Source organism: Chiloscyllium plagiosum, chromosome 48 (assembly GCF_004010195.1).
Source record: "Chiloscyllium plagiosum isolate BGI_BamShark_2017 chromosome 48, ASM401019v2, whole genome shotgun sequence".
Classification (NCBI taxonomy): domain Eukaryota; kingdom Metazoa; phylum Chordata; class Chondrichthyes; order Orectolobiformes; family Hemiscylliidae; genus Chiloscyllium; species Chiloscyllium plagiosum.
The window spans coordinates 5,348,286-5,366,405 of record NC_057757.1 but is presented as its reverse complement, the minus strand read 5'-3'; the positions used below and the strand labels follow the sequence as shown (position 1 = coordinate 5,366,405).

At 47.8% G+C, this 18,120-nt stretch overlaps 1 protein-coding gene across 11 annotated transcripts in view; it reads right to left on the bottom strand.

Moving 5' to 3' along the window:
* LOC122544342 overlaps positions 1-18,120 on the bottom strand; it is a 91,762-nt gene that overhangs the window by 42,460 nt on the left and 31,182 nt on the right. For 5 of the 11 annotated variants that reach the window (XM_043683543.1, XM_043683544.1, XM_043683545.1 and 2 more), the window contains 5 exons: positions 17,605-17,723; positions 11,262-11,364; positions 3,461-3,558; positions 2,596-2,767; positions 1,809-1,932 (listed from right to left, as the gene is read on the bottom strand). In XM_043683543.1, the coding sequence (XP_043539478.1) occupies positions 1,809-1,932; positions 2,596-2,767; positions 3,461-3,558; positions 11,262-11,364; positions 17,605-17,723 (616 nt within the window). Of the gene's footprint in view, positions 1-1,808; positions 1,933-2,595; positions 2,768-3,460; positions 3,559-6,433; positions 8,343-11,261; positions 11,365-17,604; positions 17,724-18,120 lie in introns of those variants that run through there. The other 6 variants (XM_043683542.1, XM_043683540.1, XM_043683539.1 and 3 more) reach the window with 5 other exon arrangements.

Below are 18,120 nucleotides of genomic sequence, written 5' to 3'. Positions count from 1 at the left end.
GGGAGTGTTTTCACACACACACAGGGCGGGGAGTGTTTTCACACACACACAGGGCGGGGAGTGTTTTCACACACACACAGGGCGGGGAGTGTTTTCACACACACACAGGGCGGGGAGTGTTTTCACACACACACAGGGCGGGGAGTGTTTTCACACACACACAGGGCGAGGAGTGTTTTCACACACACACACGGTGGTGGGTCTTTTCACACCCACAGGGCGGGTAGTGTTTTCACACCCACACAGGGCGGTGGGTGTTTTCACACCCACAGGGCAGGGAGTGTTTTCACACACACACAGGGCGGGGAGTGTTTTCACTCACACACACGGTGGTGGGTCTTTTCACACCCACAGGGCGGGTAGTGTTTTCACACCCACACAGGGCGGTGGGTGTTTTCACACCCACAGGGTGGTGGGTGTTTTCACACCCACAGGGTGGTGGGTGTTTTCACACCCACAGGGTGGTGGGTGTTTTCACACCCACAGGGTGGTGGGTGTTTTCACACCCACAGGGTGGTGGGTGTTTTCACACCCACAGGGTGGTGGGTGTTTTCACACCCACAGGGTGGTGGGTGTTTTCACACCCACAGGGTGGTGGGTGTTTTCACACCCACAGGGTGGTGGGTGTTTTCACACCCACAGGGTGGTGGGTGTTTTCACACCCACAGGGTGGTGGGTGTTTTCACACCCACAGGGTGGTGGGTGTTTTCACACACACAGGGCGGTGGGTGTTTTCACACCCACAGGGCGGTGGGTGTTTTCACACCCACAGGGTGGTGGGTGTTTTCACACCCACAGGGCGGGGAGTGTTTTCACACCCACAGGGCGGGGAGTGTTTTCACACCCACAGGGCTGGGAGTGTTTTCACACCCACAGGGTAGTGAGTGTTTTCACACACACAGGGTAGTGAGTGTTTTCACACACACAGGGTGGGGAGTGTCTGGAATGGGCTGCCGGAGGTGGTGGGGGAAGCGAGTACAACTTTATAATTTAAGAAACATTTGGACAGGTACATGGATGGGATAGGTACGGAGTGATATAGACCAAACACAGGCAAATGGGATTAGTTTAAATTGTGAAAACTGGGCGGCATGGACAAGTTGGGCTGAAGTACCTGTTTCCATGATATAGACCTCTCTGGCTGACACAGGCACGTTGGGGCAGAGGGCTGAAAAATCTTGATAAGAATGAAAACACAAGGACACAGTGATAACGTCCCTACCTGAACTAGGTGATGAAGGTTCAAGGCCCAAAATCCATGGAGATGTGACATAAAACGTCTGAACAGATTGACTGAAGCGTAATTAAAAGGGGAAGCAGAAGACACCTTGTGTATTGCTTCCTAAACTTCTTCCCTCAGTGCGACCCCAGACCATGCTAATTCAGAGAATGTGGGTGGGGAAACGAGACTGGGTCTCTGACCGGTGGGGAAGCGTGGAGGGTGGCGATAGACCAGTGGCTTCGGACAGGGTGGAGTGAGAGCTGTTCTGATGGCGTTGGGAGGAGGGGATATATTGTCCGACGTGCGGGGTGAGGGTTCAAAGCTGCATGGTCTGAGCCGATAAAGAGAAAAGACCCACCATCCGAGGAACTGTGGTTGTCGCAGCCTCCGGCCTCCAGAGAACTGAGCTATGCCCACTGACAGGAAACAAAAGCACAAGCATTTCAAGCGGTCTTGTAGCTGTTAGCACTCCGCACAAGCTCCACGGCTGACACTTCCACCTCAAAACCTCACCCCACAATTTCACTAGGTATTGAGACCCAGTGCAGCACTGTCCTTATGACAAACTGATTTCACCCCTCCCTACCTCGATTTCTTCATGTCAATGGATGTGATCAACAACTTTCTCTCCATGAAGAATGTGATTACAGCAATCTGCAGCTCGGCAAAATTCTTCGAAGAGTTCAGGTTGCTCACAACCAGCTGCAGCGCTGTTTGAAGGACAGAGGAAAAGGGAGTAACCACATTCAGTTGAGGCATCTCGAATGATACAGCACAGAAAGAGACGCTTTAGTCCAGCTAGTCCACAGTGAGCATGTCCCCCAAAAAAACTGGCCTCATCTGCCTGAGCTTGCCCCGCTACTCTCCAAACCTTGCCTCGAAATGAACTTCTGTTTCCGCCCCATATGACTCTATGAGCGAAACTTATCCAAGTGTCTTTTCAATTTTGTAACTTGGCCTGCATCCAATATTTCCGCTGCAAGTTCATTCCACACACACAAACCTCACACTGTGTTAAAAAAAAAATTGCCACTCATGTCCTTTTAAAATCTTTCCCCTCTCACCTTAAACCTATGCCCTCTAGTTTTGGACTCCCCCACCCCAGAGAAAAGACCTTGTCTATTTACCCTATCCATGCCCCTCATGGTTGTATAAACCTCTATACGGTCACCCCTCAGCCTCTGACACTCCAGGGAAAACAGCCCCAGCCTATTCAGCCTCTCCCTATAGCTCAAACCCTCCAACCCTGGCAACATCCTGGTCAATCTCTTCTGCACCCTTTCAAGTTTAGAAGGCTGATTAGAATTGTACGCAGTATTCTAAAGGTAGCCTTACCAATATCCTGTACAGCTGCAATGTGACAATATGATTACCCGATTTGGGGGTCTCCTTCCATTTTTCCATCTGCTGAGCTTCTGCTTCCTGAGGCAAAGTAGCAGTAGCTGCCTCCACCTGGCCAATCACTCCTTTAACTTCCTCACTGGCTTCTGGTATCTCCACCTTGAAGTTCAGATCGGTGTGAACATCAAGGCCACCTCCAGAACTCTACGAGCAAAGGACAAATCACTCGGGAATTGTTTGATCACCGTTACTTGGTACACACGAGGTAGAAAGCTACGTAACTCAGAGGGGGCAGAAGTGGTGGGGAATGGGCATAGGGCAGCTGAGGGGCAAGTGGGAGACAGGAGGGAAGAGGAAGGGGTCAAAGCAGAGAAGATGAGCAGAAATAGTGAAGGACAAAGCCAAGGGGCAGAGACGAATGTCATGTGGAGAATGCGGCTGGGGTTGATGGGCAGGGTGAGGGCAGGGGTCACAGGTGACATGGGCACACAGTGGGGAGATGGGTGGGGGGGGTGGCACTGGTGACAGGACATTGGGATGCTGATGGGATACAGGGGAGCTCCCTCCCTAACAGCACTGCAGTTGTCTCTACACCACACAGAGGCAGCAGCTCACCACCAGCTTCTCAAGGGGCAACTAGGGATGGGCAATAAACGTCAAACTGGCCGGTAATGCCCATGTTCCCTGAACGAGTGGCGGGGATTTGCAATGTGCTGCCTGAGCGTAGTCAATGGTTGTCGCCGAAGCAGCAGGTCATCATGGGGGAATGCAGGAGCTGGAAAATAGCATAAAGGGCATCGTTCAACCAGTCTCCTTCCGCTCTGTTAACAATTCCGGATTCAGAATGAGAAGACAGAAGAGGTGGGAATAAGAACAAGGAACGTTTATGCCTTTCACCTCATCGCTTTCCAGTTTCCTCCTCATCACTTCCCTTGTGCTTCCTTCACCCAGTCTCTGACCTTCTGCACTGGCGTCTTCCTCGATCTCCACGGCTCCTAGATAGGAAAGTAGTAGAAAACTTAAATCAGCTCACTGAGTATCAGCACAGCAGGCAGATCTCAGAGCAACTCCTGAGCAGCACAGTATTCAGACCATAGCTGACAGCGACAAATAAGGACGGCAGAATTTAGCGTGGGAAATATTGTGCAAGATATTTGTTGAAGTGGTTCTAGCCAATTGGTAGGATTTTCTGGAATGGTTGAAACAGAATGCAATTCTGTACAACTGCAGTGGGTGAGAAGGAATTAGATTCAGTGGTGTTGCGGAGAACGGGAAGGAAAAGGGCCCATTGCAGCTTTCTGTTGGATGAGCTGCAAAACAATTGGGTCCATTAACATTCTCTACAATGAGAGTCACTGAGGACAGGTGGCTCAGTGGTTAGTACTGCTGCCTCACAGAGTTAGGGACCAGGGTGCGATTCTACCCTCAGGTGACTGTCCGTGCAGAGTTTGCACGTTCTCCCAGTGCCCACGTGGGTTTCCTCCGGGTTCTCCGGTTTCCTCCCACAGTCCAAAGATGTGTAGGTTAGGCCATGCTAGATTGCCCATAGTGTCCAAGGATGTGCAGGCTAGGCGGATTAGCCATGGGAAAATGCAGGGCTATGGAGATGGGGGGTGGGATAATCTTTGGAGGACCGGCGTGAACTCGATGGGACGAATGGCCTACTTCTACACTGTAGGTATTCTATGTGAGATTGAGTAGAACCAATCTGCATTCTCTGGAATTCAAAAGAACTGAGATGTGATTATATTCAGAGGAGATGACGACAAAGAGTTAATGTCACTCGATTAATAATCCAGAAACCTTGGTTAATGCTCTGAGGATATGGTAGTGGACCAGTGGCTGATTGGTGGAATGTAAATTCAATTTAATAAAATTGAATTAAGCTAGGCTTGGAGATGGTGACCATGAAACGACCACCGATTGTTGTAATAACTCACTGGCTCACCAATGGCCTTTAGAGATACAGGTTTGCCGTTCCGACCCAGTCTGGCCTACACATGACTCCAGACTCTCAGCAATGTGGTTAAACTTTTAATTATCCTCTGAAATGGCCAGACAAGCCACTCAGCTCAAGGGGAAATTAGAGATGGTCATCAAATGCTGGCCTAATCGGTGAGGCTCACATCCCATGAAAGAACAAAGAAAAACATAGATTGAGAAGTTTAATTAAATGCAGAGGGCTTGCCAGAGTAGATGCTGGGAGCATGTTTCCCCAGTTGAAGAGACTAGAACTGGGCGTAATGGGTGGGCCATTTAGGGTATCTTTCCACTCAAGGGGTGGAGAACTTTTGGAATTCTCTATCTCAGAGAACTGTGGGTCGTCAGATATTGATGGATGTGTGGATACCAGGAGGGGGTTGGCTAATGTGGTACCATTATTTAAGAAAGGCTGTCTGGAAAAGCCAAGGAACTATAGACCGGTGAGCCTTATGTCAATGATTGGTACGTTTTGAGGGGATTCTGAGGTGGACATGCATTTGGAAAGACAAGGACTGATTAGGGATAGTCAGCATGGCTGTGTGTGTGGGAAATTGTACCTCGCTAACTTGATCGAATGTTTTTGTAAAGGCGACAAAGAAGATTGATGACGTCAGCACGACAGACATTGGCTATAAAGGTCCTCAACAAAGCATTCAACAAGGTTTTGCATGGTTGACTGGTTAGTAAGGTTAGCTAGCATGAGAACCAGGTGGAGCTAGTCGATTGGATATAAAATTGGGCTTGAAGGTATGAGACGGAGGTGGTGGAGGGTTGTATAATCGGTCTGAAAGTCTATGACCGGTGGGGTGCAACAAGGATCAGTGCTGGGTCTATTGATCTTCGTTATTTATATAAATGATTTGTAGGAGAATATAAGAAGTACATTTAGTAAGTTTGCAGATGACACCAAAACAGGTGTTGCGATGGAGAGGGAAGGAAATTATTTCAGATACAATGGGACCTTGATCGGATGGGTTGCGGAGTGGCAGATGGAGCTTAATTTAGATAAATGTAAGGTGGTGCATTTTGGTAAGGCAAATCAGGGTAGGACGTATAGTCTTAATGGTCGGGTCCTGGGGAATGTTGCCAAACAAGGAGACCCAGGGTGCAGGTGCATAGTTCCTTGAAGGTGGAGTCACAGGTAGACAGGGTAGTGACAAAAGCTTTCAACATTCTTGCTGCATTGGTAAGAGCATTGAGCATTGGAGTTGGGAGGTCATGTTGCGGCTGTACAGGACACTGGTGAGGCCACTTTTGGAATACTCCATACAATTCTGGCTACCCTTCCGTAGGAAGAATGTTATTAAACTGGAAAGGGTTCAGAAAAGATTTACCAGGACGTTGCCAGAACTGGAGGGTTTTGAGTTATAGGGAGAGGCTGAACAGGCTGGGGCTACTTTTCCTGGATTATCAGAAGCTGAGGGGTGACCTTATAGAGGTTTATAAAATCATGAGGGGCATTGATTGGGTAAACATCTTTTCCCCTGGGATGGGGGAGTCCAGATCTAGAGGGCATGAGTTTAAGGTGAGAGTGGTGTGTGTATGGAATGAGCTGCCAGAGGAAGTGGTGGAGGCTTGTACAATGACAATATTTAAAAGGCATCTGGATGGGTATATGAATAGGAAGGGTATAGAGGGATATGGACCAAATGCCGGCAAATGAGACGAAGTCAGACTGGGATGTCTGGTTGGCGTGGATAAGTTGGACCAAAGAGTCCAGGGGAATCAGGTAGGATCGTACTGAAAGAGAGAGCAGGCTCGCATGGTGGCAAAGCTCACCCCAGCTCCTGGTTCAGAGATAGTTGTGCGCCAAAAGCAAACGTTTGTGTCGCTGAGCGAAAATGTCTAGGTGTCAACTGATTAGGTGCACGTTAAAAATATCCTTACTTTCAGTTTGATTGCAGTCCACTATTATCTTCACCGTCTCCAATTGGGTGTCACTTGCTCTATCGGTGCGTGGCCCTTCACCACTCAACTCTTTTACTCCACAAACAGCCGGAGGTTGCAGTGTACCAATGGAAGGTACTGGGACTGCTACTTCCCCAGCCCGCTCACCCCCATCTGATATTCTAACATTGGCTGAGACGACAGAACTCCGCATTTCGGAGCCTTCCTGCACCAAGGAGTTGGTTTTCTGAACCCCTCTCCTCCTCCTCCTCCTCGAGTGTTTCCGGGTCGCCAGGTCAGTCAGTCCTTCTTGGTTTGCCGAGTGCATCAACCCAGCTGACTTGCTGCTGGCTTGGATCGTTTGCTCTCTTGGTGGAATGCAAGCCAGCTCACCCTGGGCTTCCTCCAGCCTCAACACGGTATTTTCATCAGTGTGTCCTGCTTGGACCACGAACACAGAGTCTGCGGGAGGCTCCCTGGCTGCTGCACCGTCAGAAATGGCAGACCCACTATTGGCCAGCGGAAGGTGGTGTGCCGACCGAAGGGCTAGCGAGCCCTCAGAGGTTTTTAAAGCTTCACTCAGCTCCTCCCCGACGGTGTTCAGCGTCTCTGAAGGTTTAAAATCAGTCTTCGATTCACGGTCGTGTAACCTGCCCAAAGGTAAAGGCAGTGATTCACCCCGAGCTTCTAAATGGTGCTCACTGGGAGTCACTGTCACATGTTGACTTTCGGGTTCTTGTAGGGGTGTGCACTGCTCCTCCACATTGGCCATTCCTGGCTCATATCGTGGCCATAGTTTCAATGATGGAGCACATTTGGACTTCAAGTCCGTCCCTGCATTACTCTCCGAGATGGATGACTCAGGAAGATTTATCCATCTGTTACTCTCCGAGATGGATGACTCAGGAAGATTTGTCTCCATAGCGTCAGTCTCCGATATGAATGATCCAGATAATTTTGCTCCTCCAGCATTAGGCTCTGAGACAGTTGACCCTGGGAGGCTTGTTCGCTCAGGCCCAGGCTCTGAGATGAATGACCTGGGAAGGCCTGCACCTCCAGCATCAGAGTCTGCAACAAATGGCCCAGTGAGGTGCACACCCTTGCCTGCAGTCTCCAGGCTGGTGGATCCAAGATGGTGCAGCCTTGCAGTCTCAATTTCAGAGGCCTGGGACCCAGAAGGGCTTGTGGGCGCAGCCTGCCCCCTTTCGCTCGTCGGTTTGCTGGGTGGCGCAAGGAGCACTCCCTTTCCCATGGCTCCAGAACGGTCTGGCTCACTCACGGGTGCCGTGTCAGCGCGGACTGTCTCGGATTCTCCAGCGCATTCCATCGCCCCCTCCCGATCTCCTGCCGCCCCGTGAAGGGTTTCACACGGTGGTTCAGAGAGTCCCCTCCCCGGAGCAGCAACTTTGGGAGGCAGGGCTGGTTCCTCCTCCCCGCCTACCCCCATCGACGCACTGGAGAGTTTGCCACCTTCAGAACCCAGGGGCAGGCTCTCAGAACATGCCTTGCTGCCCTCGTGGCTCTCGGGCCCCAGGGGCACCTCAGAGCATTCGGCCTCTCTTCCGGCTGCCTGCTCTTCCCGTTTCCCAGGCATCACTTCGCCTGTAGGCCACACGGACGTCCGATTCTTATTCCACTCATCAAAGGCAGAAGCCGCCTGAAAATCTCAGCACTCTGCCTCAGTCGCGGCAGCACTGTGAACATCGCGACTTTGCAAGAACTAGCTACCTGATGAAGGAGCAGCACTCCAAAAGCTTGCACTTCCAAATAAACCTGTTGGGACTATAACCTGGCGTTGGGTGATTTTCTTTTTTTAAACTTTGCAAGAACTCCCGGTGTCGGAGACCCCGTCCCTCGTGGGAAAGCACCTTCCCTCACCAGCCTACTCTCTTTCTCAGCTCCCTCTCCTCCAATGTGTCCGACCAAATGCCCTTGAGGCGCAGCTACCAATTACACGCTCCAAGGGCCAGGCCGCACCCTGTTCCTGTGCCAATCAGCGAGGCAGAGGCTCAGGCTCAGTTGATCCTGGGTTACATGCAACACTGCCTCCTGTCACTTCTCATCAGGTCCTTCAGAAGCCCAGTGCTTACCCAAACAAAAAGAACTTCAAAAAAAAAATGGGAACTCAGCTCGCCCATTAAATGAAAAGTTCTGCTGCCAACTCTTTGAGACAGCACTGATCGAGGTGAGCATTTTCCTAAACGTCTCCTCAAATTAAAAATTTATATCTTTCACTTTCCTCATGACTCCATTTCAGGCAGAAGACGCAGAATGAAAGTGGGAAACCCCTTCCTATTCCCGCTGTCCCCACCTCGATAACCAGGGCACTGAAAAATATTTCAAAACAGAATGGACCAACCTTGAAATGTTCACTCGTTGCGTGAGAGGCCACGGTAGGAACTGTTTCAGCTTGCTCCTGCTGTGATGCAGGAAACACAGCCAGCTCCCACAAACAGCAATCAACAGATAATAATCTCTGCCTCAGTCCTAATGTTAGCCAGGGTGGGGTGTAGGGGTTATACCTCAGCACAGGACACTGCTGAGGATGTAGAACTCTTATTTTGACAGCGATCATTGGATCCTTCATGCCCACCCAGGGGCAGATGGTCGCACCTCATGTCCGGAAGGTGGGATTGGCTGAATCAGAGTTGGTACTGGGTGAAGACCATTCTGCCCGTCATGTCTGCACCTACACTCCGAATGATTTAGTGCCATTAATCCCACTCTTTCCCCGTAACTGTGAACATTATTTCCCTTTAAATACCGACTTCTTAAATGCTTCGATGGAACCTGACCCCACCATAATTACAGACCTGAACCACTCGCTGCGTGAAAATGTTTCTCCTCACATTGCACGTGCCTCTTTAGCAAATCACTTTCAATCCATGCCCTCTCCTTCCTGATCCTTTTATGAGTGGGGAACAGATTTTTCCCCTCCCTGCTTTGTCCTGAATTCCCCTTGTAATTTTGAAATCTTTAATGACTCTCTCTGTTGCATTCTTCTCTCTGAGGGAAACAATCTCAATTTCACCAATCTGTCTGCATTCTCCCCAATAGGCTGACTTTCTTCCTAAAGGGTGCTTCCCAGGTTTGTAGTAACAGATCTAACTGGTGTTGTATGCACGTACTGTATTACCATCTTGGTCTTGTACAGGTTGTTCTGGTATAATGCATATTTCGTTAACATGAATTGGCTATAATACGACTGATGAATTATGGACGCAATTTGGATAATGTAAACTTTGACCGGAACAGGTATAGCAATTTTCTATAGCAATTTTGTACAGTGTGGTTTTCCATAGCATGGGGTTGCAAAGGTATACAACTGTCACATTATAGCAGAATGACCTAGACTCCTTGCAATTATTAATAAAGCCAAGGATAATGTATGTAGGAAAGACATTGTGTAGAAAAGATTTACAAGGATGTTGCCAGGGTTGGAGGGCTTGAGCCACAGGGAGAGGCTGAACAGATTGGGGCTGTTTTCCCTGGAGCGTCGGAAGCTGAGGGGTGACTTTATCGAGGTTCATAACATCATGAGGAGCATGGATAGGATGAAAAGCCAAGGTCTTTTTCTCAGAGTAGGGGAGCCCAAAACTAGAGGGCAGAGGTTTAAGGTGAGAGGGGGAAGATTCAACAGGGACCTAAGGGGCAGCTTTGTCTTGCAGAGGATGGTGCGTGTATGGAATGAGCGGCCAGAGGAAGTGGTGGAGGCTGGTACAATTACAACATTTGAAAAGCATCTGGATGGGTACATGAATAGGAAGGGTTTGGAGGGATATGGGGCAAATGCTGGCAAATGGGACTAAATTAATTTCGGATACCTGGTCGGCATGGACGAGGTCGGCAAAAGTGTCCGTTTCTGTGCTGTACGACTCTATAACTGCACACTTCAAGGCAGCTAATACCCAAAGTAACACATTTTCATTAATTGTACTGGGAACATCAGCCTCCATTCTCTGCTTGGGACTCTGAAGGGGTGGCTTGAACGCACCATATTCTGACACAGAGTTGAGCAGACCATCAATTGCCATGGTTGGCCTAAGTGGCAGCCATGTTAAACACGTCAAGGGGTCATAAATAAAGACTGTCCCTAAAATAAATCCTGCAAGGGAATTTGGGAGTAGCACTGTTACCCAGAGAGTGGTGCAAATGTGAAAACTGCAAGCACAGACTGATTTGTATTTTAAAAACAGGATTCACAGGCTCTAGATGATGTAGCTGTCATTTATAATCCATCCCTAATGGCTGCTGAACTGAGTGACTTGATTGCCCATTTCAAAGGAGTCAATCACATTGCTGTTGGTCTGCAGTCACATGTAGCCCAGACTGGGCTAAGATTTACAACAAACTATTGAATCATTTTGTGAACGATTCAAGATTTATTTATTGGAGTTTCATCAGGGAGTTGCTCTGGTGGGATGCGAACCCGTGCTCCTACAGGATCAGGACTAGGCCTCTGGCTTATTGCCTTGGTGATATTACCACTACATCACTGCCTCCTCTTGGTTACAACAAACAGATGCTTCTGAGGGAAAGCCGGATTTGTGAATGACAGAGAAGGGATTAGAAGGATATGCTAAAAAGCTTAGGAAAAGCCATAATACCAGAGGGAGGTAGACAAGTTCCCCCCCCTCCCCTCCACAGCACAATGCACAAAAAATGGACTGCACAACAGGACGCCTGAAGAAACCTGGGGACGCTGGTGCAAAGAAAACACGGAAAAGTGCAAGTCATGCACTACTTTTCAAACAGGTATTAGTTACTCGTTGATTTCTAGAACAGAAGGTCCTATTTGCAAAGCACTGACATAAAGCATGTTCTTTACCAAATTCTGTTCCATTCCCGAGATTCCCGTAGGCTTGCTCAAATGGAGGGCTTTCTTTAATGGCATCCATCTGCCATTCCTTTGGAGAGGGCTCTTCCACAAACTGAGGAGGAACACAGATGCACAAACTTGTTAGCAATTATTTTGGAATATAGCTCGTTCCATAACAAGTGCCATTCCCAGTAGGAAGGTGATGGCTTGTAGTAAAGGGGGAGGGAGGAGGACAACAAACAAAAAGTCAAAGGGTCCATGGCGAGTATTGATCACTTAAGATTGCTATTCTTGAGATAATTCCACCAACTGTTTTGATCTTGACCACAGGGCAGCGTAGTGGCTCACTGGTTAACACTGCTGCCTCAGAGAGCCAGGGACCTGGGTTCGATTTCACCTTCGGGATGGAGTTTGCCCGCTCTCCCCATGTCCGCATGGGTTTCCTCCCACAGTCCAAAGATGCACAGGTTATGTGGATTGTCCGTGCTAAATTCCCCCTTAGTGTCAAGGATGTGCAGGCTACATAGGTTAGCCATAGGCTACTGAGTAAAGTAAGGGCTCATGGTGTCAGAGGCAAGGTGCTAGCACGGATAGAAGCTTGGCTATCTGGCAGAAAGCAGGGAATGGGGATAAAATTGTCCTTCTCAGGATGGTAACCAGTGACAAGTGGTGTTCCACAAGGGTCAGTGTTGGAACCACAACTTTTCACTTTATACATTAATGATCTAGATGAAGGAACTGAGGGCATTCTGGCCAAGTTTGCAGATGATACAGAGATAGGTGGAAGGGCAGGTAGCATTGAGGAGGCAGGGAGACTGCAGAAGGATTTGGACAGGTTAGGAGAGTGGGCAAAGTAGCAGCAAATAGAGTACCACATGGGAAAGTATGAGGTCACGTGCTTTGGGTAGAAGAATAGAGACACGGAATATTTTCCAAATGGGGAGAAAATTCGAAGTCTGAAGTGCAAAAAGACCTTAGAGTTCTAGTCCAGGATTCTCTCAAGGTAAACTTGCAGGTTGAGTCAGTAGTTAGGAAAGCAATGATAGCTTTTATTTTGAGAAGACTTGAATATAAAAGCAGGGGATGTACTTCTGAGGCTCTAAAAGGCACAAGTCAGACCACATTTGAAGGACTGTGTGCAGTTTTGGGCCCCATATCTCAGGAAGGACGTACTGGCCTGGAGTGTGCTCAGAGGACATTCATGAGAATGGTCCCAGGAATGAAAAGCTTAACATTTGAGGAATGTTTAGAAGGGTGTGGGGGGATCTAATTGAAACTTACAGAATACCGAATGTCCTGGACAGAGTGGATATTGGGAAGCTGTTTCCATTGATAGGAGAGACTAGGACCCAAGGGCACATACTTAGTGTAAAGGGAACAGCTTTTACAACAGTAGATAAGGAGAAACTTCTTCAGCCAGAGAGTGGTGAATCATTGGAATTCACTGCCACAGAAGGCTGTGGAGGCCGGGCCATTGACTATATTTAAGAGTGAGATAGATAGATTCTTGAGTAGCAAGGGGATCAAGGGTTATGGGGAAAAAGCGGGAGAATGGAATTGAGAAACTTATCATTCATGATTGAATGGCAGAGCAAAATCGATGGGCTGAATGGCCTAATTTCTGCTCCTATGTCTTATGGTCTTTTGAAGGGTTACAGGAATGGGTGGGATGCTCTTTGGAGGGTCAGTGTAGACTTGATGGGCTGAATGGCCTGCTTCCACACTATAGCAATTCTCTGACATAGCCCTGATTGGGAACAGGGAACTGCAATGAGCAGGACAGTCATTTGGTTACATACACTCCACAAACTACGTGGCAGAAGTCCCTTCGGCCCAGAAAGGCCTTCCTACCCTAATCCTATCCCACTTATGGCTTATATCCCTCTGCCTACTCCCAGTTACCTGTCTTTGGTCATCTCTCAGTCCTTCTTATGTGTCTCTACAAATGGGGCTACGGTGCCTACTTCAATGCTCTTCCTTGGCAACTTCCTGCAGCTTGATTGCCCTGAGATTTTCCTCATTATTATTTGCTCAGGGGACGTGAGCGTTGGTGGCTGGATTAGCATTTACTGAACCATGCCTAACTGCCCTCGAGAAGGGGTTGTTCAGACTGCCCTCTATAATGCTGCAGAGAGGGAGTTTCAGAAGTTTAACCTAGTGACCGTAATGGAAGAGCCGATATATTTCGGTGGAAGCTCAGAGCTAGAACAAACAGAGTTGTCTTCTCTGGTTTGTTGCCCGCGAGGCAAGGAATAGGAAGTGAGAGGAGTTGAACATGTGGCTACAGGGATGGTGCAGGAGGGAAGGTTTTGGACTCCTGGATAATTCGAGCTCTTTCTGGGGTAGATGGGACCTCTACACACAGGATGGTCTTCAAGTGTTTTAAACCCACCTTCGGGACGGTTTAAACTAATTCAGCAGGAGGATAGGAACCTAAACTGTAGTTCCAGTATATAGCAGTTTGTGAATAGTAAGGTCAGAAATGAGATTTCAAGGTCGCAAGAGGGCACTGGCAAGCAAGAAGTTGGTTTGAAGTGTCTGCTTCAACACCAGGAGCATCCGGAATAAGGTGGGTGAACGTGCAGCACGGGTTGGTACCTGGGATTTTGATGTCGTGGCCATTTCGGAGACATGGGTAGAGTACGGACAGGAATGGTTGTTGCAGGTTTAGATGTTTCAGTAAGAACAGAGAAGATAGTAAAGGGGGAGGTGTGGCATTGTTAATCAAGGACAGTATTGTGGTGGCAGAAACGACATTTGAGAACTCATCTACTGAGGTGGTATGGGCTGAGATTAGAAACAGGAAACGAGAGGTCACCCTGTTGGGAATTTTCTATCGACCTCCGAATAGCTCCAGAGTTGTAGAGGAAAGGATAGCAAAGATGATTTTCAACAGGAATGGAAGTGACAGGGTAGTTTAACTTTCCAAATATTGATTGGGAATATTATGCTTCAAGTACTATAGATGGGTCAGCTTTTGTCCAATGTGTACAGGAGGGTTTCCTGACACAGTATGTAGATAGGCCAACAGGGGCTGAGGCCACATTGGATTTGGTACTGGGGAATGAACCCAGCCAGGTGTTAGATTTGGAGGTAGGTAAGCACTTTGGTGATAGTGATCACAATTCGGTTATGTTGATTTTAGCGATGGAAAGGTATAGGTATATACTGCAGGGCAAGAGTTATAGCTGGGGGAAAGGCAATTACAATGTGATTTGGCAAGATTTAGGCTGCAGAGGATGGGCACAATTGAAATGTGGAGCTTGTTCAAGGAACAGCTACTACGTGTCCATGATATGTATGTCCCTGTCAGGCAGGGAGAAATTTGTAGAGAGAGGGAGCACTGGTTGACTAAAGAAGTTGAAGCTCTTGTCAAAAGGAAGAAGGAGGTTTACGTTAGGATGAGACGTGCAGGCACAGCTAGGGTGCTTGAGAGTTACAAGTTAGCCAGGAAAGACCGAAAGAGAGAGCTAAGAAGAACCAGGAGGGGACATTAGAAGTTGTGGGTGGATAGGATCAAGGAAAACCCCAAGGCTTTCTATTGGTGTATCAGGAATAAAAGAATGACTAGAATAAGATTAGAACCATTCAAGGATAGTAGTGAGAAGTTGTGCGTGGAGTCAGAGGAGATAGGGGAAGCACTAAATGAATATTTTTCGTCAGTATTCACATTGGAAGAAGACAGTGTTATCAAGGAGGATACTGAGATACAGGCGACGAGACTAGACAGGATTGAGGTTTACAAGGAGGAGGTGCTAGCAAGTCTGCAAAGTGTAAAAACAAATTAGTCTCCTGGGCCGATGGGACTTATCCTAGGATTCTCCGGGAAGCCAGAAAGGAGATTGCAGAGCTTTTGGCTTTGATCTTTATGTTGACATTGTCTACAGGAATAGTGCCAGAAGACTGGAGGACAGCAAATGTTGTTACCTTATTCAAGGAGGTGGGGGGGGGGGTGGGTTTAGAGACCAACCTTGTTATCAACCCTGGTAATTATAGACCAGTGAACCTTACTTCAGTTGTGGGTAAAGTGTTGAAAAAGGTTATAAGAGATATGATTTATAATCATTTAGAAAGGAATAAGTTGATTAAGGCTAGTCAACATGGTTTTGTGAAGGGTAGGTCGTGCCTCACAAACCTTATTGAGTTCTTTGAGAAGGTGACCAAACAAGTGGACGAGGGTAAAGCGGTTGATGTGGTATATTTGGATTTCAGCAAGGCATTTGATAAGGTTCCCTATGGCAGGCTATTGCACAAAATACGGAGGCATGGGATTGATGGTGATTTCGCAGTTTGGATCAGAAATTGGCTACCTGAAAGAAGACAGAGGTGGTTGATGGGAAATGTTTATCCTGGAGTTCAGTTACTAGTGGTGTACCGCAAGGATCTGTTTTGGGACCACTGCTGTTTATCATTTTTATAAATGACCTGGATGAGGGCATAGAAGGATAGGTTAGTAAATTTGCAGATGACACTAAGGCTGGTAGAGTTGTGGATAATACTGAAGGATGTTGTAGGTTACAGAGATACATAGATAAGCTGCAGAGCTGGGCTGAGAGGAGTTTAATGCGAAAAAGTGTGAGGCGATTCACTTTGGAAGGAGTAACAGGAATGCAGACTACTAGTAAGATTCTTGGTAGTGCAGATGAGCAGAGAGATCTTGGTGTCTATGCACATAGATCCCTGAAAGCTGCCACCCAGATTGATAGGGTTGTTAATAAAAGCTAATACACCGTATGCCTTCTTATTAGAGGGAGTAGATCATGCTGCAGCTGTACAAAATTCTGGTGCGGCTACACTTGGAGTATTGTGTACAGTTCTTGTCACCGCATTATAGGAAGGATATGGAAGCTTTGGAAAGGGTTCAGAGGAGATTTACTAAGATGTTGCCTGGTATGGAGGGAAGGTCTAATGAGGAAAGGCTGAGGGACTTCAGGTTGTTTTCATTAGAGAGAAGAAGATTGAGAGAAGTGACTTAATTGAGACATATAAGATAATCAGAGGGTTAGATAAGGTGGACAGTGATAGCCTTTTTCCTCGGATTGTGATGGCTAGCATGTGGGGACAACATTGAGTGGTGATAGATATAGGACAGATGTCAGAGGTAGTTGCTTTACTCAGACAGCAGTAGGGGTGTGGAATGGCCTGCCTGCAACAGTAGCAGACTCGCCACAATTAAACGGGCATTGGACAGACATTGGGATGAAAACAGAATAGTATAGGTTAAATGGGCTTCGGATTGGTTTCACAGGTTGGCGCAATATTGAGGGCCGAAGGGCCTGTACTGCGCTATAATGTTCCATATTCTATCTATGTTTTATTTCCAAGTTGGGGTGACAAGTGGCTCAGGATGGGGTGGTGTTCTCATGGATCTGCTGCCCTTGTCCATCTACACAGATGTGGGTCACAGGTTTAGCTGGTGCTTTCAGTGGCTCCTTGGTGAGTCACTGCAGTGCATTTTGAAGATTGTGCACACTGCTGCTACTGTACGCCAAGAATGGTGTGGAGAATGAAAGCTGGAGGCGATAGATAGGGAATTGATCACTAGTTTGCTTTGTCCTGGATGGCACTGAGCTTCTCGAGTGTTGTTGGTGCTGCAGTCATTCAGGTGAGTATTCCATCATACTGCTGACTTGTGCCTTGTAGGTGGTGGATAGGCTTTAGGGAGTCAGGAGGTAGATTACTTGCTGTAGAAGCCCCAGCCTCTGACTTGTTCTTGCAGCCACAGTATTTATATGGCTAGTCCATTTCAGTTTCAGGTCAATGTTAACCCCCAGGATATCGAAAGAATCATAGAATCCCTACTGTGTGTGGAAACAGGTCATTTGGCTCAACAAGTCGACACCAACCCTCTGAGAAGTAACCCATTCCCTTACCCTATTACTTTACATTTCCCCTGATTAATGCACCTAATCTACACACCCATAAACACTATGGGTAATTTAGCATGGCCAATTCACCTAATCTGCACATCTTTGGAACAGCATCCCACCCAGACCCACCCCATTCCTGTAACCCTGCATTTCCATCAGACCACAAGACACAGGAGCAGAAATTAGGCCATTCAGCCCATCGAGTCTGCTCTGCTATTCAATCATGGCTGGTAAGTTTCTCAACCCCATTCTCCCGATATAGGCAGCGGGATATTCAGTGATGGTAATCCCCTTGATGGAGATGGTCATTTGTGCCATTTACATGCAGGAAGCAGCACTTGCTACGTGACAGCCCAAGCCTGGATACTGCCCAGGTCTTGCTGGTAATAAATTGCATCCAACCCTTTCCTCTGATTAAGTAATAAGCATATTCTTTTTGTTAATGGAAAGTTTGATGACAGTGGTAACATTACCATCCTTGCCTGCATATCTAGGTCTTCAGTCTTTGGAGTCATTACAACAAACATCGAAGTCACCGTCTGCATTTCCTTGTCGACACAACTGGCTTTAGGTGTCATAATCCCAACATCCGGCTCCTGTGCTAAAAAGGATGAAAATATGAGATGAGGTTAGATATTGTCATGCCAATTACAAAGTGAAGTTTAGTGTCACCACGCTCCGATACATCTTGAAACAGAATATAATGCAAGACAGTCATGCAATAGAGTTTATCTTTATGTTTCCTACAAGGTGGCCTCCCCTCCTCCTCCTTACAGGCTGTGGGGTCTCTGCAATGGGCTTCAAGGTCTCCATTATGAGCTCCACCTCTGTGGTGCTTCCACGACCGCTGCATACAAACTGGAGCCAGTTCATGGGCCTAGCTCCAGACTCCCCCAGCCACAGCGCTAAGGTTTGTGCGACCACTGCACTCGAGCCAGAGCCAGAGCCGACCAGGGGGCTGGGGATAACCTCCGCACCCATGCCATGGAATCCCCATC